Source organism: Rattus norvegicus, chromosome 10 (genome assembly GCF_021556685.1).
Source record: "Rattus norvegicus strain SHRSP/BbbUtx chromosome 10, alternate assembly SHRSP_T2T, whole genome shotgun sequence".
Lineage (NCBI taxonomy): Eukaryota > Metazoa > Chordata > Mammalia > Rodentia > Muridae > Rattus > Rattus norvegicus.
The window spans coordinates 92,611,073-92,637,772 of record NC_141543.1 but is presented as its reverse complement, the minus strand read 5'-3'; the positions used below and the strand labels follow the sequence as shown (position 1 = coordinate 92,637,772).

The following is a 26,700-nucleotide window of genomic DNA, read 5'->3' as shown; positions in this document are numbered from 1 at the left end:
ATGAAGCTGGCCTGGACCCCATCTCCAAATTAATTAACTAATTAAATAAGAGAAATAACGAGGATAACAGAACCCTTGTCCAGTTAGACAGGCATGGTTTCCTGGTCCCTAGGATGTGGAACATAAAGAGAGTTCTAAAACACAAGCAGAATAAACAAGGAATGGCTTGTAGCCTTCTGGAAATTATCCCCCGCCTCCCACTCTGAGTGTGCATGTGTACATAAGCATACATGTTCCTGTGCGTGCTGCTACACGTGTGTGCTCAGGGCCTCATGCTGACAGGGCACTTTATGGACTGAACCATCTCCCAGCCTCCCTCCATCTTTTTTTTTTTCAGAGGGAGCCTTGCTATATTGCCCAGCCTGGCCTTGACTTCCTGGACTCCGCTGTCTTCCTGCCTGGGCAACCCGAACAATCAGGGCTCCAGATGTGTGTTGCTTAGCGTGCCACCATTGTTTCTATTTTTGGAGTTCCAGACTTTCCCCAAACTTTATTTTTGGTGCCTGGGACACTGAGCTGCGGAGCTGCGGCAGAGTCACCCTCACAGTGCGGATGCATGAATATTTTATGCCTTTGCTCCTTTATCGCCATCATCTAGTGAGCTCAGAGGCCTCAAATATTGCCTGCTCCTGGAGCAATTCACTTGTCTTCTCAGTTGCCAATGCTCCTTTGGGTTCTTTTGTGTCCATTTGATAGATACTTTTTGTTTGTTTGTTTGTTTGTTTTTGAGATAGGGTTTCTTCGTGTAGCCCTGGCTGTCCTGGTACTGGCTCTGTAGACCAGGCTGGTTTTGAACTCAGAGACCCACCTGCCTGTTCGCTCCCTGTCCCATCCCCCAAGTGCTGGGATTAAGTAAAGGCTGTGCCACCACTACCTGGCTTCTGGGTTCGATTTATTTATCTTTATTTTCTGCACTTTGACTGTCTATATGTCTACATGAAGGTGTTGGATCCCCTGGAACAGGAATTACAGAGGGTTGTGAGCCGCCATGTGGGCACTGGGAACTGAACTCAGGTCCTCTGGAAGAGTAGCCAGTGCTCTTAACCACTGGCCATCTGTCCAGCCCTTTCCAGACTTTTTTTTTTTTCTTTTCTTTTTTTCGGAGCTGGGGACCGAACCCAGGGGGCCTTGCGCTTGCTAGGCAAGTGCTCTACCACTGAGCTAAATCCCCAACCCCCCCCCCTTTTTTTAAGATATATTTTATGTACATGAATACACTGTTGCTGTTTTCAGACCCATCAGAAGAGGACATCAGATCCCATTACAGATGGTTGTGAGCCACCATGTGGTTGCTGGAAATTGAACTCAGGACTTCGGTCAGTGCTCTTAACCGCTGAGCCATCTCTCCAGCCCTCTGATTTCTTTTTTTTCCCTTTTTTCTTTTTTTCGGAGCTGGGGATCGAACCCAGGGCCTTGCGCTTGCTAGGCAAGCGCTCTACCACTGAGCTAAATCCCCAACCCCAACTGATTTCTTTTTAAATGGAGGTTTGAGTGTCACTGTCCTGTATGATCCTGAATGTGTGTGTGTGTGTGTGTGTGTGTGTGTGTGTGTGTGTGTGTGTGTGTGTGTTTGTGTGTGTGTGACATGTACTTGCCCCCACTGGGGGGTCACATGGGCATGTGTGGGCATGGAGGTCAAAGGTCCCTATGTCTTGTCTTCCTTTATTGTTCTCCACTTTTTTCTGGATAGAGCATCAAAAAAAAAAAAAAAAAAAAAAAAAAACAAGTGTCTGTTGTGACAACAAATACAGAGGTATACCTACTCTGCCTCTTAAGTGCTGGGAATAAATGCCTGCTGCTTCTCTTCCTCCTTCCCCCTTGTATTTGCTTTTATTTTATATAATGGGTGCTGTCTTAGAGTTTCTATTGCTGTGAAGAGACACCATGACCATGGCAACTCTTATCAAGGAAAGTATTTAACTGATAATGACTTATGATTCAGGGGTTCTGTCCATTATCATCCTCGTGGTAAAACATGGCAGCACTCGGGCAGACACAGTGCTGGAGAAGAAGCTGAGAGTCCAACATCTTGGTCTGCAGACAGCAGTGACCTACAAAGACACCGAGCCTTGCTTGAGCTTCTCAGACCTCAAAGGCCACCCCTAGTGACAGACTTCCTCCAATAAAGTCATGCCCACCCCAACAAGGCCACCCTCCTAATCCTACCAATGGGTCTATGGGGCCATTTTAATTCAAACCAACACAGGATCTTTGCCTGCAGCTCATATGCATGCAGTGTCTGCAGCTCATATGCATGCAGTGCCTGCAGTGGTCAAGGAATGTCAGAACCTCTGCAACTGAATGCTTGTGGGTTTCACTGTCGGTGCTGGGAATCGAACCTGGGTCTCTAGAAGAGCAGCAAATGCCCTTAACCGCTGAGTAATCTCTCCTGTTTATTTTTTTCGTGTGTGTGTGTGTGTGTGTGTGTGTGTGTGTGTGTGTGTGTGATATGTGTGGGGGTGGATGTCTGTGTGGTGTGTGAATGTGTATGTAGTAGGTGTAGTATATAGTATATATGTGCATGTGTGTACATGTGTGTATATGTATGTATAGCGTGTGTGTGTGTGTGTGTGTGTGTGAGAGAGAGAGAGAGAGAGAGAGAGAGAGAGAGAGAGAGAGAGTGCACGCGCACGCGAGTGAGCACGCACGTGTATGTCCAGTAGCCAACAACTCCAGCCAGCCAAGCTAGCTGGAAAGAGTTCTTGCACAGTTACCGAAAAACTGGTCTGATGTCACTGTGTTGGTGTCGTTTGACATTTCCCAACTTCTTTTCCCCGGACAGGAGAGAAAATAGGAGGAGAAGGAGAGGGGAAGAAGCTCAATCTTATTTTGTATTGTGGGGAAAATATCCTTGTCAAACATTCAAAATACCTACACATGTTTTTGTAGAAGCCTTGGAAAAGCTAGGAAAAGTCCTGCCATGATCGGAGTCATTATGGCTCTCAAAATCAGAGGACTGAAAAATAAAAAATCGAAATGCTGAAATATCCCACCATCTTCCTGAGAAATGTTCTGGCAAGAGGGTAGTAAAAGCTATGCAAGTTTGAACCTTTGACCCACTAGTACTAGTTTTGGGAGAATACCCCAAGGAAATACTAATCCGAAAAAAGGGGGAAATGTAATTTTTGTAAAGATAGTCATATGCTATTTATGAGTGAAATCTGGAACCGGTTCGAATGCCAAATATGGGAGTGGAGCACCAGTAAGGCTTAGGGGCCTGGGCTCTCAGGACCAGGGGGCAGCCTTGGTGTCTCTGGTACACTAGCTATTAGAAGTGACAAGGACAAGTGTGTGTTAGTGCAGAAACACCGAGGGATGGCTCTGAGGCCTTCTGTGAAGGTGCAGTGACTTGCAGTGTCCGCTGCAGTCCTGGACATCTGATCAATTACAGATTGTTGTGATCTACCTTGTGGGTGGGGAATCGAACTTGGATCCTCTGGAAGAGTAGTTAGTGAGTGCTGGTCACCTCCAAACCAGCTCTCCTTACCTGTATTTTAAATTTTTATTAGATTTTATTGTGTTTTGTTTTGGTTTTGGGTTTTGTTGTTGTTTTTTGTTTTTGTTTTTATAGTATAGAGTGGAGTTTATTCAGGGCATGGGAAGGGGAGTTGAGAGGATAATAGAGAGAAAGAGAGAGAGAGAGAGAGAGAGAGAGAGAGAGAGAGAGTAAAGGAGTAGAAGCCAGCCATGAGCCCATGGAGAGAGAGGGGAGAAGGGAATGGGGGAAAAGGTGAAGGGGAGAGAGGACAGAGTGAGAGTAAGAAGGCAAGAGCAAGACTACATTTTATTGGTTAATGTGTAGGTAGGTGTGCGTTTCAGTGGGATGTCGGGAGGAGGGTATCAGAGGGCAATTTACGGAAATCAATTTTTGCTTTCCAATATGCGGGCCCTGGGGATCAAACTCAGTCCTGAAACCCGAGGACAAGAACCTCTACACTGGCATTTATTTATTTATTTATTTATTTATTTATTTATTTATTTATTTATTTATACTTTTTATTTATTTATAGACAGGCTTTCAAGTACCTTAAACTGGCCTCAAACAATCTAATGTGACCTTGAATTTGTGATCTCCTGCCTCTGCCTCCAAGTTGTTAGTTACAGGTTCAAGTCACCACTAAGTTTTCCAAGGCACTGAGGATCGAACCCAGCGTGTCCTACATACTGGGTAAGTATTCCACTAACTGAACTGCATCTCCAGCCTCGTATATGGGACATTTTAAAAGTAATGTATCTTGACTGTTAGTCACTATTTAACAACCAGAAAGCAAGTAGTGTTCACTGGAAGGAATGTTGCTAGTTAATGTTTACACATCAAGACAGACCTCATTTTTTTCTAGTGAATTCTTAATGTCAGACAGTTATTCAGCCTGGGAGGGTGTTGTTGTTGTTGTTGTTGTTTTGCTTTGTTTTTGTTCAAGCTTAATGTAGTCAGTAAAACAGGATTAAATCGGGATCTCCTCATTACTAACTACTGGAAACTAAAACACATTTATTCTAGCGGTATGGGCACTGAATTTTGTGGAGCTCACTGGTATAGCACTTGCCCAGCATAGGCAAGGCTCTGGGTTCAGATCCAGGCCCAGTAAATTGGGGGTGGGGTGGGGGCAGCAGGTAGAGAAGAGGAGGAGGAAGAGGAGGGGAGGGGGAAAGAGGGAGAAGAAAAGAAAAACCATGTTAGGTATGGTAGTGAGTTACCTGTACTCCCAGCACTTAGGAGGATGAGGCAGGAGGATTGCAAGTTCTAGACCAGCTTGGGCTATAAAGAGAGTGAAGGGAAGGAAGGAAGGAAGGAAGGAAGGAAGGAAGGGAGGGAGGGAGGGAGGGAGGGAGGGAGGGAGGGAGGGAGGGAGGGAGAGAGGGAGGGAGGGAGGGAAGAAGGGAGGGAGGGAGGAAGGAAGGAAAGAAGGAACAAGGGACATGTTTTATCTCCTCCATCTCTCTTAGAAGTCTGAGCAGAGTTCTACTGTTTGTCTTAACTACGTTCTGTGTTGGTTCATAGAAGAATGTTTTGTTTAGCTCGTTCTCCTTGGTGATTTCACAACAATGTTAAGTACATCCGAGCCTTTGGGGAGACACATGATCTCTCTCTCTAACTCCTACAATGGTTGGCTGTGTCAGACTTGGCCTATCTCACTCGAACTTTGGCTGAGACGCTCAGTTGATCTAGAGTCCAGAGCTGTCAGCATCTGTGGATGAGTTAGCACACAGTCAACGTTGGGGAGTGGAGAGTGGGGGTCTGACCCTAAAAGCTCACAGTCATCTCACTTCTGTGAATGGGCATGAAGTGACTCTGGTTGCTTTAACGGCTGAAAGGAAATATGTCCAAATTTAGAGCAATATATCGCCCATGTAAGATAGAACTGGAAAAGTGCTTTTTTAAAAAAAAAAAAAATCAACTTCAGGGACAACCTCCACTTTCTTCCCCTCAGAAGTTCAAGGTCCTTTTGAGCTATGTAGTGGAGTTTGAGGCCAGTTAGGTTACAAGATGCTCTGCCTAGAGAGTAGTGGTGCGTGCCTTTAATCCCAGCAGGGGTGGGGGTGGGGGCAGAGCCAGAGAGGCAGAGAGAGGCAAAGAGGCTAGCCTGGTCAACAAAGTGAGTTCCATCCAGGTCTAAACAGAGAAATCCTGTCTCAAAAAGAAAAACAAAACAAAACAAAAAAGGGCTGGCAAGATTGCTCATCCGATAAAGATGCTTGCCTCTTACCCTGATAACCTGTATTTGATCCTGGGACTCACATGCTGGAAGGAGGGAGAGGGAGGGGCAGGGAGGCAAGCCAATGTGGGTCTTCCCTCCTCAGTCAACTCTCTCTAGAAACATCTTGAGGTGTCTCTCCTAGGTGACTCAGAATCCAGTCAAATTGACAGTGAAGACAACTGTTACCCAGTCTAAACGAGAACATTGATTTATGTCACTTAGGTTATTAAATCGATTAAATCCAACTCTGTCTGGCTTTCTCTATCTTATTTTTGTTTGTTTTGAGACAGGGTTTCTCTGGGTAGCCCTGGCTCTTGGAACTCACTCTGTAGAGTAGGCTGGCCTTGAACTCACAGAGATCTACCTGCCTCTGCCTCCTGAGTGCTGGGATTAAAGGTGTGAGCCACCACCACCACCCTGGCCACCAGATTCTATCTCTTAAAGGGTTTAATTTGTCTTCCATGAAGAAGTGGGTCCAGGTTGGGGATTTAGCTCAGTGGTAGAGCACTTGTCTAGCAAGTGCAAGGCCCTGGGTTCGGTCCCCAGCTCCGAGGGAAAAAAAAAAAGAAAAGAAAAGAAAAGAAAAAGAAGTGGGTCCAGTAGGACCATGGTTTAAAAATGGACTTTAAAAAAAATGGACTTTAAAGTGTGTGTGTGTGTGTGTGTGTGTGAGAGAGAGAGAGAGAGAGAGAGAGAGAGAGAGAGAATATACACAACCACCAAAGGACTCTAAATCAGTTCACATTGCAGATGAAGGGATTTTGTTTTGCTGGCCCTTGGAGAGACAGGACTTGTAGAAGAATGCTGTCCCCCAGGCAGAACATCAGTACTGTCCTCGGCATAGCAGCTGTGACTCCTGGCAAGAGATTCTCCAGACTGCGCCTGGGACATTCTGTCACAGAGGAGGGATGGGGATCCTCATTAAACACCCACTTAAGATTCCAGCTACTCCTTCCTACAGCTCCCTTCCATCCATGGGCAGTTCTACCTGAGCAGAGTTGATCTTGTTGAGTGGGGAGGTGATAGGGCGTATAGAATGGGGATGGTAACTGAGGGAGGGCTCCAGCTATGGAAATGGTGTCTTCTATCCTGGGGTGAGAGGGCGGCAGTGTGGGTGCTTGGTAGTCACCCACACTCCTGGAGGTTAACCCCTCAGTCATGCTTTGTCCAGGAACCTAACAAACACATCGGTTCTCCCAAGTTGGACTTCAGTGGAACCATACTCTGCTCTGTTATTGGCGAGGAGCAGACGTCTCCTCAGGGGAAGTTTTTTGCAACAGTAGTGTGGGTTATGAAGGACTCCACCCAGCTGGAGAGGTGACTCAGCAGTTGAGAGCCCTGAGGGAACCTGGGTTTGAATTCCAGCAACCACATGGTGGCTCATGGCTATTTATAATTCCAGTTATAAATCCAACACTTTCTTCTGGCTGCTGAAGTCAGTGCATACACATGGCACGCAGACATACATGAAGCAAAAACACCCATATGCCATATATATATGATATCAATAAATATATACATAATATATAATGTATATATTTAAAAGCACTGAACCTCAGCTGCCCATTCTACGGGTGGGGAAGCAGACGAAGATAATCCTGACCAGTCTCCTAATATTAGAATTTTGGTTGAGTTGATTTGAAGGTTGTGACTGTGGGACAAGAATAGCAAAGAAAAATGTAGGGGGTTGGTCTTGTGCTGCTTTGTATTCAAATACCAAATACTGGCCTCTAAAACCTGGTTGCCCCGATGAGGAGATCCTCCTCTACTCCAAATGATGCTGAGAACCTTGCTTGCTTCTAAGTTAATCGGTCAACAAAAGACTAAAGCCTGTGACTGGGCAGTAGGTAGAGGTAGATGGGCTTCCGGGAACCTGGCTGGGAATTGCAGGTAGAAAGAGGAGCGGAGGCCAAGAGAGGATAAAGCTACCACGAGAGGAGGTGGACCATGAACACGTGGCCAGGAGAAACAGCGAGTAACAAGGGACCTGTGGCTGGGATATCCAAAATCTGCCCAATCTAGGCTCCCAGCTTGGAATTAAAATACCTGGATTGTGTGTCTTTTATATGGGTTAGCTAGAGTTTATAATTCCTTTTACAGAAGAAGGCAAGAAGACAGCATAAAAGAAAAGCACTGAAAGGTTGCTCTCTGAAAAACTAGCCATGTACTTAAAAAATAAAACAAGGGACTGGAGAGATGGCTCAGTGGTTAAGCGCACTGGCTGCTCTTCCAGAGGTCCTGAGTTCAATTCCCAGCAACCACATGGTGGCTCACAACCACCTGTAATGGGATCTGATGGCCTCTTCTGGTGTGTCTGAGGACAGCTACAGTACATAAAGTAAATAAATTAATTAAAAAAAATAAAAAACGACAAACAAATCCAGCCCAAAGCCCAATCGAATCGTGCAGCTTTTGTAATTAGTTGTGTGTCTGCACCGGGGACAGTTAAGAAAGCAAAGGAAGGGAAAAGCAGAACTTAAAAGACTCCCCCCTCTCCCCTCCAGGTAGTCTAGCTGTGCCCTGGTTCTGCTTCAAACAAGCTGGCTCTGTTTACTCACTCACACCTTTTACTTCCATTCCAACAGCTGTGTGTTGTCTCTCTCTCTCTCCCTCCCTCCCTTTTCTTTCTTTCTTCCTTCCTTCCTTTTTGTTTTTTCCTTTTTCTTCCGTCCTCCTCCCTTTCTCTTTTCCTGCCTTCCTTTCTCCCCTTCTTTGGGAATACGGTGTCACTGTACAGCTAGCTGGCTTGAACTACCTCTGTAGTCTAGGCTGGCTTCAAACTTAGTCATCCTGGTTCAGCCTCCCTAAGTGCTGGGAAGACAGACATGCACCAGTATACCTAGTTTCTCGGTCTCAATTTCTGTATCTATGGAATGGGGTTCAAGGGACCTTTAATTGAATTAATAATGATAATGTAAAAAGAAAAAGCCAGGCAGTGGTGGTATATGGCTTTAATCCCAACATTTGGGAGGCAGAGACAAGCAGTTCTCAGAGAATTCAAGGTCAGCCTGGTCTACAGAGTGAGTTCCAGGAGAGCCAGGGCTACAAGAGAAAACCCTGCCTCAAAAATCCAATCAATCAATCAATCAATCAACCAATCAACAAACAAATGAACGAATGAACAATTTAGGAAAAGTGAAGCAGTTCCTATACTCGTTTTGCTGTTGCCAACCGCCAAGCAGCTTTTTAGCGCATCCTGCTGAAGTTTGATTTGGGGCTTCCAGCTGTCCACCGCCGGCTTCAGCAGCTGCTAGCTGCCATCTTTAAGTCAATTAAGTTTTCTTCCAGTAGTGACTTCTGTTGCCTGCTCCTTCACTCCATTTCTAGTCTGATCTTTCTCAAAAAGCACCAAAAGATTCTCCTCTGTCTCGAGAGGCTCCTGTAGAACTCTTAGGTACTAAGGCTACCTCCAATTTGCTCTAAACACGGGCCTCGAACATGTTTGACCCTCTTCAGCAATTGCTACACCCTAAAATCAATTAATAATTCAGCACCCAAAGTCACAGGTGTCAACCAATAGTTGGCCCCTCCGGACAGGTTACAAACAGCCACTCAGTTGATGAGAGATAGAACTTCCAATGTCCAGACAGGCCCTCGTATGAAATGACCTAGGCTCATACAGTAGAACAGCAAAGCCATTGCTAGTGAAGGTGGGAGGTGCTCACATTGGAGTCCTTGCCCAAGGGAAAGAAATGGGCAAAAGTCCTGACTGGGTGTGATCCCAGGGAGGAGGCAAAATCCACAGACAGGCTGGCAGTTCCTCACAAGGTTAAATATAGTCACCATAGAACTTGGTGTTTCCACTCCTAAGGATACTCCCAAGATCCACAGCGTCATATGATGACCTCCTAGTGGAAGCAACTCAGATGTACACCAATAGAATCGTCATAAGCCAACAAAGTGTAGCATATTCCTACAGTGAACTATCATCCACGACAAAATGGATACCTGCCCAACATGGTAGCACGTGCCTTTGATCCCAGCTCTTGGGCAAAGGCAGGGGAATCTCTCAGTGAGTTTGAGGCCAGCCTGGTCTACAAGTTCTAGGACAGCCAGGGCTGCATAGTGAAACCTGTTCTCAAAAACAAAAACAAAACAAACAAACAAAGAACAAAACCAAAAACTTGAACCAAAACAATCCTAAAAAAATAACAAAATTACATTTATGTATTTATCTAATGTTTGTGTGTGTGTGTGTGTGTGTGTGTGTGTGTGTGTGTGTGTGTGTGTTGGAGGAGGGTGGCCGTATGGCTAGTATAAAATAGAGTTTATTTGGGGGTATGGGGAGAGAGGAGGGAGGGAGGGAGGGAGGGAGAGGGAGAGGGAGAGGGAGAGGGAGAGGGAGAGGGAGAGGGAGAGGGAGAGAGAGAGAGAGAGAGAGAGAGAGAGAAACATTAATAGGGTTACTCCCCAGGGCCTAGAGTACTACCCACGAGTCTCCTTCTGTGTAGTATGTGCAGGCGGCCAATGATGACCTGGACACATTGTGGAGGTCAGGACAGGATTCTCTGCCACAGAGTTACAGGCAGTTGTGAGCCATTGATGCAGATGCTGGAAATTGAGCCTGAGTTCTCTGGAAGAGCAGCGAGTGGTCTTAACCACTGGGCCATCTCTCCAGTGCCAAGACTTCCTGACTGTGAAACTGGCCCCACTTGTGAGTAGATCCTCAGCCCCTCTGTGTTTAAGCACAGGTAATGTGAGGTTAAGCGATAGTAACTGCCCATGAGAGGATGATGTGTTGAGGTTTGGACTGTTGCTATGTACTGTAATGCTAAATACTGGTCCCCAAGATACTTTTTTTCTTTTTTTCGGAGCTGGGGACTGAACCCAGCCAGGGCCTTGTGCTTGCTAGGCAAGCGCTCTACTACTGAGCTAAATCCCCAACCCCTGGTTCCCAAGATCTTGTTTCCTCCTCACTACACCAAGGGATGCTATGTGACCTTGCTCCTTGATTCAAAACTATTGTTTGAATAAAGATGCCAACAGCTTATAGCTGGGCAGAAGAGAGATAGGTGGGGTTTCGGTTCCCAGGCTGGGGGGACTGAGGCAGGACTATGAATGGGGAGAAGAGGAATGGAGAGAGAGGAAGACGCCATGGGGTAAGGGATGGTGAGAACTGGTCGTGAGGGCTGGTCAGTTGGAGTAAGAGCAGCCCAGGTGGAACATGGCAAGTCATATCTCAGTGTTATTGACAGGAAGTAGACATAACAGCATAGAGGGTTGATATCTGCCCAGCTCTAGTGCTTTAAGGCTTATTATTCATATAAAGGTTGTGTGTCTTATCTGAGAACTGAGTGATCAAAGGTGGGGTAGAAACCCCTGACTGAGATTAAATAATTACTATAACATGGATGGCGTAAACTGGAGCGAGAACTCATACAGCAAACGAACGAGTGTTTTTGTTAGTGGGGTGCTTATCAGTAGCCCAACTGGAAGGGTAAATCCTTTCCATTTGGTTAGAATCCTTTGGCAAAGAACCGGAGTTTGGGGCACCGAGCATGGCCCCCGACCCGAGTTGTGGGCTTCAGTTAGATGACAACTGATACCCTTCTTCCTGTGTGGGCCCATTAGAGTCTTTGCCAGGCTTAGGCCACTGCTGAAACTCTCAAGATCGGTCTGAACGCTCACCCTCCCTGAAATAAACACATTCCCAAGAGTCTGGGGCAATCAATCAGCTCTTGCCTCATATACTGTAGGGCTATGGTGAAGAGGGAACGGGTGAGGCTTTGGAGGTGGGGTTATGAACCAGGATGAAATTCATTGCTTAGCAGAAGCTCGAAGTAGTTTCTTTGAAAATTCCTGGGTGCCTCGAGGTTCCTTGGGCTTCTTTTGTACCTATAACCCCAACCCTTGCTAACAGCGGGTAACTTGTCTTGTCCTACTTCTCCTCCTCAACCCCTGCTCCCAACTTGCATGCAATTGCTTCACTTAGCAGTGACTTTGCTCCTCCAAATTGCAATGTAATCCCAGAGCAATGCCTGCTGACCTGTGGTCTGGTAACCAGTGTGCTGTCTTGGCCACTTGGCCTGAAGCTCAGCACTGAGGCCAGAGTGTAGTCTGTCTGCCCATTTAACCTCTCCTGACCCTTGTCTTTCCCAGTAATTGTTACGGTGACTTTAGAGATCAGCAAGAGAGCCTTCAGGTGGACCCCACACCCTGCCCTAGCCTGTTGATTGCATAACACGTCAGGAGCTGCACATGGGAAAATAGGAGCAAGAATAGTTTCAGGAAATAAAAACAAAGAAAAAATCCTACCTTCACTGCCTTTGGTATTAGGGGGATGAACCTAGGGCCTACACGAAACACTCTAGACACTGAGCTACATTCCCAAAGTGTGTGTATGTGTGTGGTCAGAGCTGGCTGTTTTCGTCACTTACTCTCCACCCTATTTTTTGAGGTACGGTCTCTCATTGAATCTGGAGTTTACCAAACTCAGACTGGGTAGCCAATGTATAAACTGATGGCATGATCACTCCATGACTTGGTTAAAGGAGGGAGGGTTTTATTGTAGATGAGAGTGAGAAAGACAGAGACAGAGAGACAGACACACAGAGACAGACACACAGAGAGAGACAGAGTCAGACACACACACACACACACACACACACACACACACACAGAGAGAGAGAGAGAGAGAGAGAGAGAGAGAGAGAGAGAGAGAACATTCAGAGGCATCTGGACTCTTCCAGAGCAGAGAAGTTGGCTGAGCATGGCCAGCACACTGAACCTGACCATGAGAGAGAGAAGCAGGAGTAGAGAGATGGGGGTGGGGTGGGGGCATGACAACGAACTGTTAATCCCACCTGGAGAGAATCAGACCACTGCCGCATTTATTTAACCAAATTTGAAGCAAGTTTTATTGAATTCTGACCAGGACAATAGACACTGGCAAAGTCCATACCTGGGATTCCCAGAGATTGGTTTCGAATCATTAGTTCTGTATGTATAACAGCAGAACCCATAAGGCTGTGGACTTCCTGCTTTCATTTAATGGGGAGCAAGCAAGCATACAGCCTGACACACCCCCTGCCCATGTTCCTCCTTCCTCCACGTGTGATCAAGCACATCCTGTGCAGCTGGGGCAACCAAGCTTGTTTACAAAAGTGAAAACACATGGCCAGCCTGTTATCCTCCACGAACAGCAGCTCCCAGCATTCCAGAAAGTCCTCTGTCCCTGGGAAAGGAAACCTTACCAGTTCGAGATATTTTTGTTTTCTAGATCTTCCAAGCACAATAACTTAAACTTAAAACATAACAGTTGCCCTCACAGAACAGGGAGGGAGGGAGGGAGGGAAGGAGACTGTGAGAGAGCAGAGAGGAGGAAGACAGAGAGCAAAAGACAGACGGGGGTGGGGGGGGGAAGACTGTGAGAGAGCAGAGAAAGGAGACCTAGTAGACAGGGGGAGATCATGAGAATCCATGGGAGAGCGGAAGGGAGAAGGGAGACAGAAAGTAAACATAGCCAGCATTGCCAGGTTTTAAGGAGGGTGAGTACCGTAGGGAGGGGAGCCCGAGAGCTGGAGAGAATTCAGGGTAGGGGAGGAGGTGAGAAGGGCTGGGGTGCTAGCATGGGTTTTGAGATGTGAAACATGTACCTGTGATGCTGAGGGAGCCCGGAAGAGGACATACACTTTGGTGTGGTCACAAGCACCACAGATAGGCATTGGTCTCTTCTTCCCTTTAGAATCTGGGGAGATGCAGTTTCCTTTGGACCTGAGAGCCAGCAAGCCACAGGGATCCTCTTGTCTCCACTTCCCCATTTAAGGGACTACAGTCCTGTGCCGCTGCCGCTGGCTTTTACCTGGATGCTAAGACTGAACTCTGGCCACTATGCGTGCAGGGCGAGCACTTTGACAACTGAGCCGTCTCTCCCTGAGACAGAGTCTCATTAAGTCGTTCAGCCTGGCCTTGAGTTTGCTCTGCAGCTGGGGTCGATCTGGAATTAGCAATCCTCCTGCTTCAGCCTCTTGAGCGGCAGGGATTAAAATAGGGGTTCTCAACCTTCCCAATGCTTCACTCCTTTCATACAGCCCCTCATGTTGTGGTGACCCGGAAACCATAAAATTTTTTCATTACTACTTCATAACTGTAAGTTTGCTACTGTTATGAGTTGTAATGAAAAGTCTGATATGCAGCCCCCAAAGGTGTTGGAAATTACAGGTTGAGAAAAAGCACCTGGGTTGTTTTTTTGTTTTGTTTTGGTTTTTTTTTTTCTATTCTTTTTTTCGGAGCTGGGGATCGAACCCAGGGCCTTGTGCTTGCTAGGCAAGCGCTCTACCACTGAGACAAATCCCCAACCCTGGGTTGGTTATTTAAATACAAGTCTCCAGCTGTCTGCCCACCAGTCTGCAATCACTACTTCCTATATAAATTGCCCTTAACCCAGGCTCCCAGGAGAATGGTCCTCTAAGCCCCAATTAGCTAGCTTGTGATAAAGCTCTTTTCCGCCCTCCCCAACCTGTGTGTGTGTGTGTGTGTGTGTGTGTGTGTGTGTGTGTGTGTGTGTGTGTGTGCATGTGTGTGTCCTCATCTGTTGTTTCTTAACACCTTCCACCTTTTAAGACAGGATCTCTCACTGGCCTGGAACATCACCTCAGAAGCTAGGCTCAGGTACAACCTGTCTCCCTCTCCTGTCTCACTATTGCTGGTATTACAAATATGCGCTACCATGCCTGGTATTCTTTTTTTTTTTTTTTTTCTTTTTTTCGGAGCTGGGGACCGAACCCAGGGCCTTGCACTTGCTAGGCAAGTGCTCTACCACTGAGCTAAATCCCCAGCCCCGCATGCCTGGTATTCTTACATATGTTTTAAGGATCTGGGTTCAGTTCCCAGCACCCACACGGCAGTTCACAACAGCTGTAACTCCAGTCCCAGGAGATCTGGAATCGGCAAGCACCAGGCTCGCACACGTGGTGCACAGACATATGTACAGATGAAATAGCCCAGACACACAAAGCAAAAAAAGAAAAATGATAAAAACGAAGTAGAATAGAGTAATAAACAAGATTCCATTCTTAAATAAAATGTCGTTTTAATAAAATACTGCACACATGTAGTTTTCTTATCAAAGACAATAGGAACAAAGTGCTTGGCGTGGGTGGAAACACAGGCATCATTCATAGCAAAAAACAAAGCATTTTGAATAAATAGCTTTACCATTTTTTCTTCTTGAAGACACACTCTGCAAACCAGCCCAGGCTGGAGGACAGGCACAGTCGGGCTTGGGCTGCTTTGCCTCTAAGAATGAGTTCTTGGCTGGCTTGGGCTAGAGGAAGGAGTCATTTCTGCTCCAGGAATCAAAAGTAACTTCGGAGTGACCTTTGGAGAGAGGAATCCTGACTCTCCCCTTGCCGTTTTGCCCAAGATCTCAGAGTTTAACTTAACCCTACAAAAGCACCAGCAAACAATTGCCCACCGTACACCACAGGGTCCAGCAGCATGGGGTTCAGCAATGCAGGGTCCAGCAGCGTGGTCAGGGAAGCAGTGATGAGTCCTATGGCACGCAGACCTGGGCCGAGGAGGACAAAGCTGTGGTGTGACAGAGAAGGTGGTGGTTCCTGAGTGACAGTCACCATTACCATTCAGGAATACAAGCACACGGTGTGACTTTCATGTACAGTAGAGAAAAATCTGGGAGCAGAATGATCGCCTCTAACTGGCTACTCATTACACGGGCTGGTCTATCATTATTGAGAGTGTCCTACATATCTAAAGACCCAGGCATAACTGAAGCCGGGTAGACATGGCTTGCATATGGTTTGCTCAATCCACCAAACACTCCCCCTCCTCCCGATCCTTCCTTCTCTTCCTAGCAAATGCACAACGCTCTTTTCTTTTACCCTCGGCCTGGAGGATTCTGCACAGTGAGAGCATTCTGTCAGGATCTCTAGTCTGGGCTTTCTCTTCTGTGTCGGACAGGAGACCGGAAGTGATTCATCAGGGAAACATCTTCCAGCATTCACGCTTTCCTCAAACAGCCCTGTTAGCTTTTAAAAATTCACCTTTTTGGTTACGATGGCAAAGAAAGACAGGGCTACCAGGGTGGCTGTGAACACCTCTGGCCCCACACTGGGTTGCACAAGGCTTGGGTTGCTCCTAGTCCTTTGCACGGCCGCTGACTTGTGTCAGAGACTTAACGCTTTACAAAGACTTCTTGTGTGTCTGTCCCAGGAGCCGGGCTAGGCAGTAGGGGATAAGACTGACAGATGCAAAGGGGACGGTCGCACTCTTGCAGAAAGACAAGATGTAGAAGATCGACTCAATCTGGGACGGGGGCTTCAGCGAGTCAAAGAGATGCAGCAGGCCCAAGGAGGCCACGATGCAGGCCAAACGGAATGGGAGCGACTTGCGCAGTTCTCCTTTGCAGCTCTTGCGGTACATGCTGGAGTTGAGGGCCAGCCCCAACCCCAAGAGGGTCCCCAGGTTTTTGAAGAGGCTGGCAAAGGGTGTAGTGTCAAGGTGGACCCACTCGGGGCGCTCACACCATCTCTTGGCCTTCTCCAAAGTCCACAGGAGGTCCACCCCTAGCCCCTTTAGCAGCAGGTAAAATCCAAGTGCGAAACCAAACAGGAAGAAGGTGATGAGACAGTACCTCTGGAGGCTGGCATTGTAGATGCCCCGGATGTGGCTGAAAGTTTCAGCCACAGCAATGCCTGTGTGGGAGAAAGAACGGTGAGGAATAGGGGTGGCTACGGGTAACCTGCCATCGTTCCACAGATGAGCCTAAATCACACAGCAAAGTGGAGGAGTCTTTCAGATGGGAGAATCCTATCACATGCATCTTCCCACCGAGTTTAATTTTCCTGTTGTGTGTGTTGGGTCCTGTTTCATCTTGCATATACTGGGGGTGGGGAGAGGGGCAGACCCCACTGAACGGACTTATCCTATTTATTTAAATTTCCACCACATCTATATACTTAGTGGATATGGGTATGTAAGTATGTCTCTGTGTGGGTGGGCACACATGTGACATGGCACCTGTGTAGAGGTCAAAGGGCAAGTGACAGGAGTTGGTTCCTTCTGTCATGTGGGTCTGAGGCTCAGACTCAGGTTGTCAGGCTTGGTAGCAAATGTGGTAACCTGCTGAGCCATCAGACCAGATCTCCTTTAACACCACCCATTGCTCTCTTGGTTCCTTCCACAGAAGCTAGTAAGTTTGCCACACTGTCGATGATGTTATTCTTTCTAACCAGAGCATCCCCAAATTTGTCGTGTGACATAGCTTCTCTAAGCATATATGCTCACACACTAGGCATTTTTATTTATTTATTTATTTATTTACACATGTTCTGTCTTTGTGTGTACATTGTGTGTGGGCACACGTGCCACGGCACACATGTGGGAGTCGGAGGACAATTACATGGGGTGGGTTCTTTTCTGCCATGTGGGTTCCAGGGATCGAACTCAGATCCTCAGGCTTGCAATTGATCTACCCCTCGCCCCAGCCCTACACCTAGACATTGGGTTTCTTTGCTGGTCTCTTTTCAATGCTTAACCTAAATCTTTTCTTTCTCGTCCTAACTGGATCTCCGGAATAGCAAATGCACAAAATGTTCTCTCTATGAGGGAACGCCAGCTGCAGACATGTTAGGTCTGCAAATGAATGTGTTTCCATAATGAGCTCTCCCCAAGGCACTGGGCATTTGGTAGATTCTCTGAAAAGGAACTGAGAGCCGGTTCAAATTGAAGATCAGAGAGGAAGCACAGACTGTAAGATGCTTGGAGACTTTAAATAAACTCGGTTGGGTGAGTTTAGCTGGACACTTCAGCTGTACAGCTCTGGGCATGCTGTGGAAACTACTAATTTCAAAGTGTGTGTGTGTGTGTGTGTGTGTGTGTGTCTGTGTGTGTGTGTGTCTGTGTGTCTGTGTGTCTGTGCACACGCGCGCATGCAGGAGTGCATGCAGAGCCAGAGGTCAGCTTCAGGTAAGTATCTATATCTGAACTGTATCCATATCTCTGTCTGTATCATCCGTCACTGAGACCTGGGGCTCACCAATTAGTCTAGGGCTGGCTTGTTCATAAACTCTGGGGACTCTCCTGTCTCTGCCTCCCCTGGGAATACAGGCAGTCTCTGCTGTGGATGCTTTTTTATGTGGGTGCTGGGAGTCAAATTCAGGTAAACCTACAAACCAGGTCCTCACGCTGACTGACAGACAAAACCTCGCCCTTAGCCTCCCAGCCACCCGCCTTTGACTCTGAAACTACTGAAAGGTTGACAGCAGGAGGCCATGCAAGGAAGACACAGAGGAAGTAGGAAGTGGGTGGGGAAGAAATAGGAGCTGCTGATACCTGACAAGACTCCAGCCACCACCTGATGGGGAAAGTGAGCCGCAAGGTAGATCCGGGACAGACAGACGTTCAGCTGCACAGCCCAGTATCCCAACCACAAGACGACATTCAAGCACCTGCAAGACAATAGGCAGCCACTCCAGAACCCAGATGGGGATCCTTTGGCAAAGCAAACAGTCCTGGTGGGAGTGGTGGAGCCTGGCTGAGGCTCCATCAGAGGAATTTTTTAGGAATTGGAAACCTTACTGAAAAGCTCAAAAATGCATGGTGTTTGTCCTGTTTTGAATGAGATTCCTCTCTTCCCCTCACCCCCATTCCTGGGTATTTGAATACTTGGTCTCTCCCCAGTTAGTGATCCTATTTGGGACAGATTAGGAGGTGTGGTCTTGGCAAGTTTCCAGAGTTTAAAGGTTTAAAGACGTGTGTGTGTGTGTGTGTGTGTGTGTGTGTGTGTGTGTGTGTGTGAGAGAGAGAGAGAGAGAGAGAGATTCTGTGTGTGTGTGTGTGTGTGTGTGTGTGTGTGTGTGTGTGTGTTTGTGTGTGTGCCTGTGTGTCTGAGTCTGCTCTCTGTTCGGTGCTTGTGTTTAGCATGTGACCTCTCAGCTGTTCTTTCTCCCATGCTTCTCTGCCACAGTGGGTGTGGGATGCATACACATGTGCACAGCACAGGCACGAAAGCTAGAGGACCATCGTGGGGATGGTTTTCTCCTTCACCTGTATGAGGACTGCCGAGCGAGTATCTTACTGACTGAGTCATCTCTCCGGTCCTGAGGTTCTTTTTTTTCTTCTGCTTTTAAAGTTTCTTTTTCTTTCTTTTCTTTTTTTTCGGAGCTGGGAACCGAACCCAGGGCCTTGCGCTTGCTAGGCAAGCGCTCTACCACTGACCTAAATCCCCAACCCCCTAGCTCCCCTTTATATGCATCTTAGCTGCCCATCTTTTTCCGTTTGATAACTGAGGATTTACTCTGCGTCTTCATACCTTGGATCCCCACATAAGGAACAACTTGTGTCTATTTATTTAACCTTTATGAGGTGACTCCAGGATGCTACAGAACTGGACTTTTTTTTTTCTAATGCTAGACACATAGCTTTGTGATAGACTGGTTGTTAGCGTTCTGTCTAAGCTCCACCCCCACAGTTACCTGGCAACAGCCAGGTTATGCCTGATGCTATAGAAGGGGCTGCTTGCCCCCTCCTCACTCTCTTGCTCTTGCTCTTTTGCTCTTACCCTCTTCCCCCTTTGTCCCTTCTCTCCCCATTCCCCTCCCCCTTCTTTCCACATGTTCATGGCCGGCCTCTACTCCTCTACTCTCCTTCTCTCCTTCTTTCTCTCTTTCTCTGCCCCTACTACTCTCTTAACCCCTCTCCCCATGCCATGAATAAACTCTATTCTCTACTATACCATCGTGTGGCTGGTCCCTCAGGGGGAAGGGATGTCTCAGCGTGGACCTGCTGAGGCACCCCCTTCTCCCAGACCCCCATAGAACATAATCCCCCCTTTATTCTGTGTTTATTAACACAACATTAGTGCTGAAACCCAGGACATATCCTCTCTTTATCTTTTTATAAACATATCACTAGTCATACAACACGCACAAAGCCTCAGGTTCAATACCCAGAACTAAACCCATGAATGAGTGAATGATATACTTAATTTAATCTATGCCCACCACTCTCCAGAGTGGTGGTTCTTAACCCACCTAATGCTGTGACCCTTTAATACGGTTCGTGTTGTAGTGACCCCCAACCATAAAATTATTTTATTGCTATTCCATAACTGTAATTTTGCTACTGTTATGACTATAATATAAATATCTGATGTGCAATATATCTCATATGTGACCCCAAAGGAGTCTCATCCCACAGGTTGAGAACCGCTGCTCTAGACAATCTTTAGAATTTCTGTTCACGGTGGTGAGCTTTATTTCTTTGTCTAAAACAAGGGCTACCTTAGTGGATCCCTTCTGGCTTAAGCATCCGGTGATGTTAACTCAAAGCAGAAATGCAACACCTCTTAGTGTGATCTGGCGAGGTGGGAAGAACCCCTCTGGGTCAGCTACAGAGCATTCAGCTTCCTGCTCACCCCCAACCCCAGTGGTGAGTTCTTACCGGAATCCATACGTTGACTTTTTCTTTCCACGAAAGATAGCGAGAGTAGAAGTAACCATAACGTAGTATACACCTGCTGTGCCCATGGCATGGCCCGAGGGACTCCCTAAATGGCAGAAAAGAGATGAATGGATTAGGGCTGGAGAGATGGCTCAGTGGTTAAGAGTACTGATTGCTCTTCTAGAGGTCCTGAGTTCAAATCCCAGCACCCATCTCTAATGAGATCTGATGCCCTCTTCTGGTGTGTCTGAAGACATCTACAGTGTACTTATATATAATAAATAAATACATTAAAAAAAAAAAGAGGGGGCTGGAGAGATGGCTCGGCAGTTAAGAGCACTGACTGCTCTTCCAGAGGTCCTGAGTTCAATTCCCAGCAACCACATGGTGGCTCACAGCCATCTGTAAAGAGATCCGATGCCCTCTTCTGGTGTGTCTGAAGACAGCTACAGTGTACTTATATATAATAAATGAATAAATCTTAAAAAAAAAAAGAGATGAATGGACTAAAGATGGAAAGATGTTGATCTGAGAGACTGTCAAGGTCTCACTCACCCGCCCATCAGCCCACCCACCCATCCTTCCTTCCATCTAGCCGCCCACCTCACTATCCATTCCCTTATCTGAGTTCAACTGTTTAACAAGTTAAAGTCACACTGTGTGCCAAGAGTTGTGCAGGGCTGTGGGAGTGCTGTGCTCAGCAAAAACAGAGAGGTCCTCCATTGCTCTTGAGCTTACGGATGGTCTGCAGATTACATAGGAATCAGGACACTGCGGGTGCAAATTATTACTGATCTGTCCACCCTCAGCTCCCCTATATTTCCCTTCTCTCTCTGCTCTGGCCCCTAAATGTATCAGGCATGCTCTTCTCCCAAAGGTCCTCTGGTCAGCTCCCTGGCCTCTTCATGTCTTGACTCAGATTTCAATTTTTCAACCTACGCCAACCAATTTCCAGTCGCTTCCTGTTCCCGAGCCCCGCCATCCACACCCCACTCCTGCCGCCATCCACACCCCACTCCTGAATGGAACGATAGTTTTCCAGCTGCTAAGAGTGTAGTTGTAGGTGGTCCCTAACTCTTAGCCTTTTATGGGCATGTCTTTGGGCCGAAGACAGTCATCTTGGTCAATGTTATATACTCTGTACTTAAATATAGGCTGTTTCCCATGACTGGTCTGTATTATGCTATAAAGGCTGGTCCCCTCGACCTGTTCAGGGCAATTTTTTTTTTTTTTTTTGAGCTGAGGACTGAACCCAGGGCCTTGAGCTTGCTAACCACTGAGCTAAATCCTCAACCCCTTCAGGGCAATTTTTGAAGAGACATCTCTAGTTTGGGCAGTCTTAGGGAGTCGTGTGAGGTTTAGTCTCAACTGGCCTTCATCTGCTTGTGAGCACATTCCTTCCCTGAACAATTGTGGCTCTGGAGGGCGTTGAGCGATCTCCCCCACCCCCCCCACCCCACATTTTTTCCTCTCTTTTCCTCTCCTCTCCTATTTAAAAAAATCGTGTGTATGTGTGTTTTCCCTACATGTATGCAGTATTCATAGAAGGATTAGATCTCCTGAAACTGGAGTTGTAGACAGCTGTGAGATGCCACGTGGATGCCAGCAATCTTCTGATATTTTGCTTCACTAATTTGTCATGGAGGAAGGAGGATCAGAAGTTCAAGGTCATCTTCAATTGCATACTGTGTTTAGGACCAGTCTGGCCTAGGTGAGGACATCCCTCAAACAAAGAAACAAACTTTCGAAAATAAGACAAAAGCTGAAGGTAGAGACTGGAGAGATGGCTCAGAGGTTAAGAGCACTGACTGCTCTTCCAGAGGTCCTGAGTTCAAATCCCAGCAACCACATGGTGGCTCACAACCATCTGTAATGGGATCTGATGCCATCTTCCGGTGTGTCTGAAGACAGTGACAGTGTACTCATATATACAAATTAAATAAATCCGTTAAAAAGAAAACAACTTAAGTAGCATTGGGTTTGGGACAGTCCACTTAGAGGAACTTGTTCACTGGACCAGGCTGCTAGGAGGGACAATCAAGGCCTCAGGCTTCTGTCAACCACTATCCCCTCTCTGGATACAAGGCTCTGGCTCAGTTACTCTGACCCGCCATTGCCCGTGAGTATACCATTGCCCCTCTCAGACTTTAATCCTGGAGGCATCACTTAGCTTTCCAAACTAGCAAGGCAAGGCTCAGGTGCCGTGATCTAAGGTAGACTTGTGTCACATGGGAGACAGATTGACTGTGACAACAGAAGGAAGCAATGGCTGTCCTCAAGCCAGAGGGCTGTCTTCAAGGTCAACGCCGACCCACAAGGGATGTTAGCTTGAGACTATGAAGAGCATTGTCTACCCCACCTCAGTGAGGGCTGGGATGCTCACCTGGTCCAGTCTCACAGGTGACGGGGAACTGTTTTATCAGAGGCACGGAGCTGTTGCTGTAATAGTCAGTGTCCAGGACCCACCAATACGGGCGCTGTCCAAAAAGAATCCTGCAGAGAGCAGAGTCAATGTCTGGAGTGAGCCAGTGCATGATTTTACCAGAAGCCTACGCTTTCAAAGGAGAGAAAGAAGCTTGAGTGCTTATTGCCTTTGGAGGTGCCCTGGAGAGGTCTGGGACACTATGTATTATGATAGGTAGATGATTTCTGAAATTTGAACAGGTCAATGGATATATTATCTACTCAAACATAGACATATGGCTTCAGAAATTAGGTGCAGTGGTGCTTTTTTTTTTTTTTTTTTTTTTTTGGTTCTTTTTTTCGGAGCTGGGGACCGAACCCAGGGCCTTGCGCTTCCTAGGTAAGCGCTCTACCACTGAGCTAAATCCCCAGCCCCTGCAGTGGTGCTCTTAACCATTTGGGAGGCTGACACAGAAGGATCACTTGAGACTAGCCTAGATCCTGTCCCTCCCAACCCCCACCCCCATGTAATGTAGAAGTGGTGTGGAGGCCAGAGGACGACCTCAGAAAGGACATTTGCCCCTTTTGACTAATCAGACTAGCTTAGCTCCAGGGACCCACTGGTGATCACCTTACCAATATTAGGGGTTACCAATGTGTGCCATCATGCCCAGTGGTTCAAGAACTCAGGTCCTTGGGCTTATAAGACATTGACTGAGCCACACCCTCAACCCTAAGAACCCACTTCATAACAAAGAAATTAAAAGAGGGCCAGGGGCACAGCTCAGTGGTATATCAATCACATGGTTAGTATGTGTGAGGCCTTAGATTTCAATCTCAAACCCCATTTGTTCTTCTCTAAAGGACTTTTACTACTTATGACCAAAGAATATGAGAACTGGAGGGGTCGGGCCAGCAAGATGGCTCAACAGGTAAAGGTGCTTGCCCACAAAGCTGATGACCTGAGTTCTTAGTTTTGAGACACACATGATGGAAAGAGCGAATAGACGCCTATAGGCTGTCCTCTGACATCCATATGCATGTATGAGTATGCATGCGTGTTCATGGGCACACACACACACACACACACACACACACACACACACACACACACACACCTGGCAGGAAGGAACACACCTGTAATCCTAGTCTGTGACTGATGAAAGAGGGTTGAAAATTCACAGTGATTATCAGCTGCTTTCTGAGTTTCAGGCCAACTCGTGTTACCTGAGTCCTTGACTCAAAAACAAAAACAAAACGAAAGTGCCCGGGAACTGGGTACAGCTGTCCACACCTCTAATCCTAGGCCTCTGGCGTCTAAAGCTTGAGGATTACACACTGGAAGCTAGTCTAGGTTGCACAGTAAGAGACCTTGTCTTATTAGAAAGAATAGGGGCTGGGGATTTAGCTCAGTGGTAGAGTGCTTACCTAGGAAGCACAAGGCCCTGGGTTCGGTCCCCAGCTCCGAAAAAAAGAACCAAAAAAAAAAAAAAAAAAAAAAAAAGAAAGAATAACAAAGAGTGTATACAGGCTGGGGATCTAGAACTTTTTTTTTTTTTTTGGTTCTTTTTTTTCGGAGCTGGAGACCGAACCCAGGGCCTTGCGCTTCCTAGGTAAGCGCTCTACCACTGAGCTAAAGGGGATCTAGAACTTAAAAGCATACATGCTAGGTATGGTGGCTCACACTTGGAATCCTAGCACTTGAGAAAAGGCATGAGTCGAGACCAGACAGGACTATTTAATCAGATCCAGGCCAGACTGGGCTACAGAATGAGAAGATACCCCACCCCCACCCCACCCCCATCTTAAAAAGCACAAGCAAAACCCAGGCTTGGTGGTGTTCATCCTCAATCCCAGAAGCAGGCAGATCTCTGTGAGTTTGAAGCTAGCCTGGTCTACACAGTAAATTTCAGGACAGCCAGGGCTACATAGTGAGATTCTGTCTTCAAACAAACAAACTCCACAAACAAATCCAGGAATCGGGGACTGGGTAATGGATCAGTAGGTAAAGTGTCTGCTATGAAACAGGGAAACCTAAATTCCATCCCCATCCTATCAAAAGAAATCCTGGGCGTGGTGGCATATAGCTATGGGGACACAGGCAGGTAGATCTCCAGGGTTTGTTTGGCCTAATCTACTCAGGAGCTCCAGTCCAATCAGAGACCTTGTCTCAAAAAGTTTCTGAGGAATGACTGCTCCACCCTCTACAAACACAGGCACATACGTGTACACACATGAACATGTGCAAATACACACACACACACACACACACACACACAGAGAGAGAGAGAGAGAGAGAGAGAGAGAGAGAGAGAGAATGAGAGTGTGTGTGTGTGTGCCTGGCACATAGTAGTTGCTCAATAAATGATGATTGGATTATTAAGATTCTGGAAAGAACCAAAGTCTAAAACAGAAGCTCAATGAGCTTGTGTAATTCACCAGTTGGAAAGTCCTGGCTGTCTGGATCACTTCTCATCACCTAACCACAAGGTGAGGGATCACTTCCCTCCTCCTCACACACCCTCCCTGCTTCTTTTCCACCTCAGTTTCTATGGCACCCATAGAAATAGCAATAAAATAGTAATAAAAGGGTTTTTTTAGGAGTTGGGGATTTAGCTCAGTGGTAGAGCGCTTGCCTAGCAAACGCAAGGCCCTGGGTTCGGTCCCCAGCTCTGAAAAAAAGGAAAAAAAAAAAGGGTTTCTTTAAAACCTGTGCTCAGGGACTGGGATGTAGCCCCATGGGACAGTCCTTGCTATCATGCTCCAAGCCTCCAGGTTCAATACTCAGCATGCTAAATTATATGTGGGAGCACACACCTGTAATTCCAGCAATCAGGAGGTCCAGACGAGAGGAATTTAAGGTCAATTCAAGGTCACTGTCTCTTGCATTGTATGAGACCAGCCTGGGCTACACAAGACCCTAACTCTATATTAAATAAAGTCAAATAATCTGGCGTAAAACCTATGCTCAGACTTTTCATTAAATTCAGCTGTCTTTCCATCCCTCGGGTCTGACAAAATAGACTTTCCCCCGTTTCCAGGCACTGGTGGGATTCTCACGACCTCTATTCTTTCTGTAGAGACTCTCAAGCCAATAGGACTGACCTGTAGCTCAGTGAACAGTGTGGGGGTACTTCTGCTAAAGGACAGTCTTTCTACAGAGGACGCAGCCTCTTTCTCTACCCGTCAGCCCTCTGGATGATTCTTACCACTTAAAGACGAGGTTGAACCAGTCTCCAACCACTGCCACCCAGAGGAGATTGATGCCCACAGTCTCTTGAATGTGGAACCAGATGGGAAAGAGGACATAGAAGGCGTTCCTGAGGTCAGCGATCACAGACACCAAGACAAACCAGTCCTGGGAGTCTTCGTAATTCACTTGGAGGTAGCGAGTCGACTGGATCCCAAAGTCGTGGAGCACGTTCATTCTTTCCTCCATCCTTCCTCCTTGGTACCTCAGGAAGCTGCCAGCAGAGCCCGTGCAGTGAGTCCAGCCTGGCTGGCCCTGGTTCCTCTGCTATCAGTCTGTGCCTTGCCCATTTTATATGCCCTGGATTCAGTCTGTAGGTCAACCTAGCCCTGATCTTTGGACTCAAAAAAACACTTTTGTCTAAAATCTATTGATCAAAGGTGCATCATCAGTAGGTTGATGCAAACATGTTCAGGGTGATTTACGTAAAATAGCAAAACAGGCACACAAAAACAGCCTGATCGGCCATTGGCGGAGCAAATTATTAACTTGGGCACACGGCTTGACAGTGCTAAGGGGTGACCTCCTTCCTGGTCCTCGAAGCCAGGCCAGAGGCTCAGGGCAGAGTCTGTTTCAACTGTGGCTCCTGCAAGGGCGTCTGCTTTTTCAAGCCTGCAATTGTATTTGTTTGGAGACAAAGGGAAGTTTGCTACTGTGGAGAGTGATGTTTTAAGTTATTAGTTTAAAACATACAAAATGAGCATCACTGGATTTTGTTGTCCTGGAAACCCTCACTCTCTTGGCCTTTCATCAAGTTCATGAGGATCTGGGGTCCACCTCTGGTTTGTGAAGGAAGCCAACAGTGTCTCCAATATTGATTTTTATACTTCTTAGGGCAAGAAAAACAATTATTAAAAATGTTTTTTCATTGGGTTGGAGAGATGGCTCAGTGGTTAAGAGTGCTGGCTGGTCTTCAAGAGGACCTGGGGTCAGTTTCCAGTACCCACC

At 46.9% G+C, this 26,700-nt stretch overlaps 1 protein-coding gene and 1 long non-coding RNA gene across 2 annotated transcripts; one reads left to right on the top strand and one right to left on the bottom strand.

Moving 5' to 3' along the window:
• Window positions 1-14,710: 14,710 nt before the first annotated feature.
• Window positions 14,711-26,007, bottom strand: G6pc1 (glucose-6-phosphatase catalytic subunit 1). The gene is made up of 5 exons (NM_013098.2): window positions 25,712-26,007; window positions 22,483-22,592; window positions 20,100-20,205; window positions 17,991-18,106; window positions 14,711-16,351 (listed from the first exon to the last, which is right to left on the bottom strand). The coding sequence occupies exons 1-5, from the start codon at window positions 25,939-25,941 to the stop codon at window positions 15,840-15,842; spliced, it is 1,074 nt and encodes a 357-aa protein (NP_037230.2). The 5' UTR covers window positions 25,942-26,007; the 3' UTR covers window positions 14,711-15,839.
• Window positions 21,336-25,981, top strand: LOC148003113 (uncharacterized). Its single transcript, XR_015632128.1, has 2 exons — window positions 21,336-23,922; window positions 25,130-25,981. It is a non-coding gene; the product is annotated as an uncharacterized LOC148003113 (long non-coding RNA).
• Window positions 26,008-26,700: the final 693 nt, after the last annotated feature.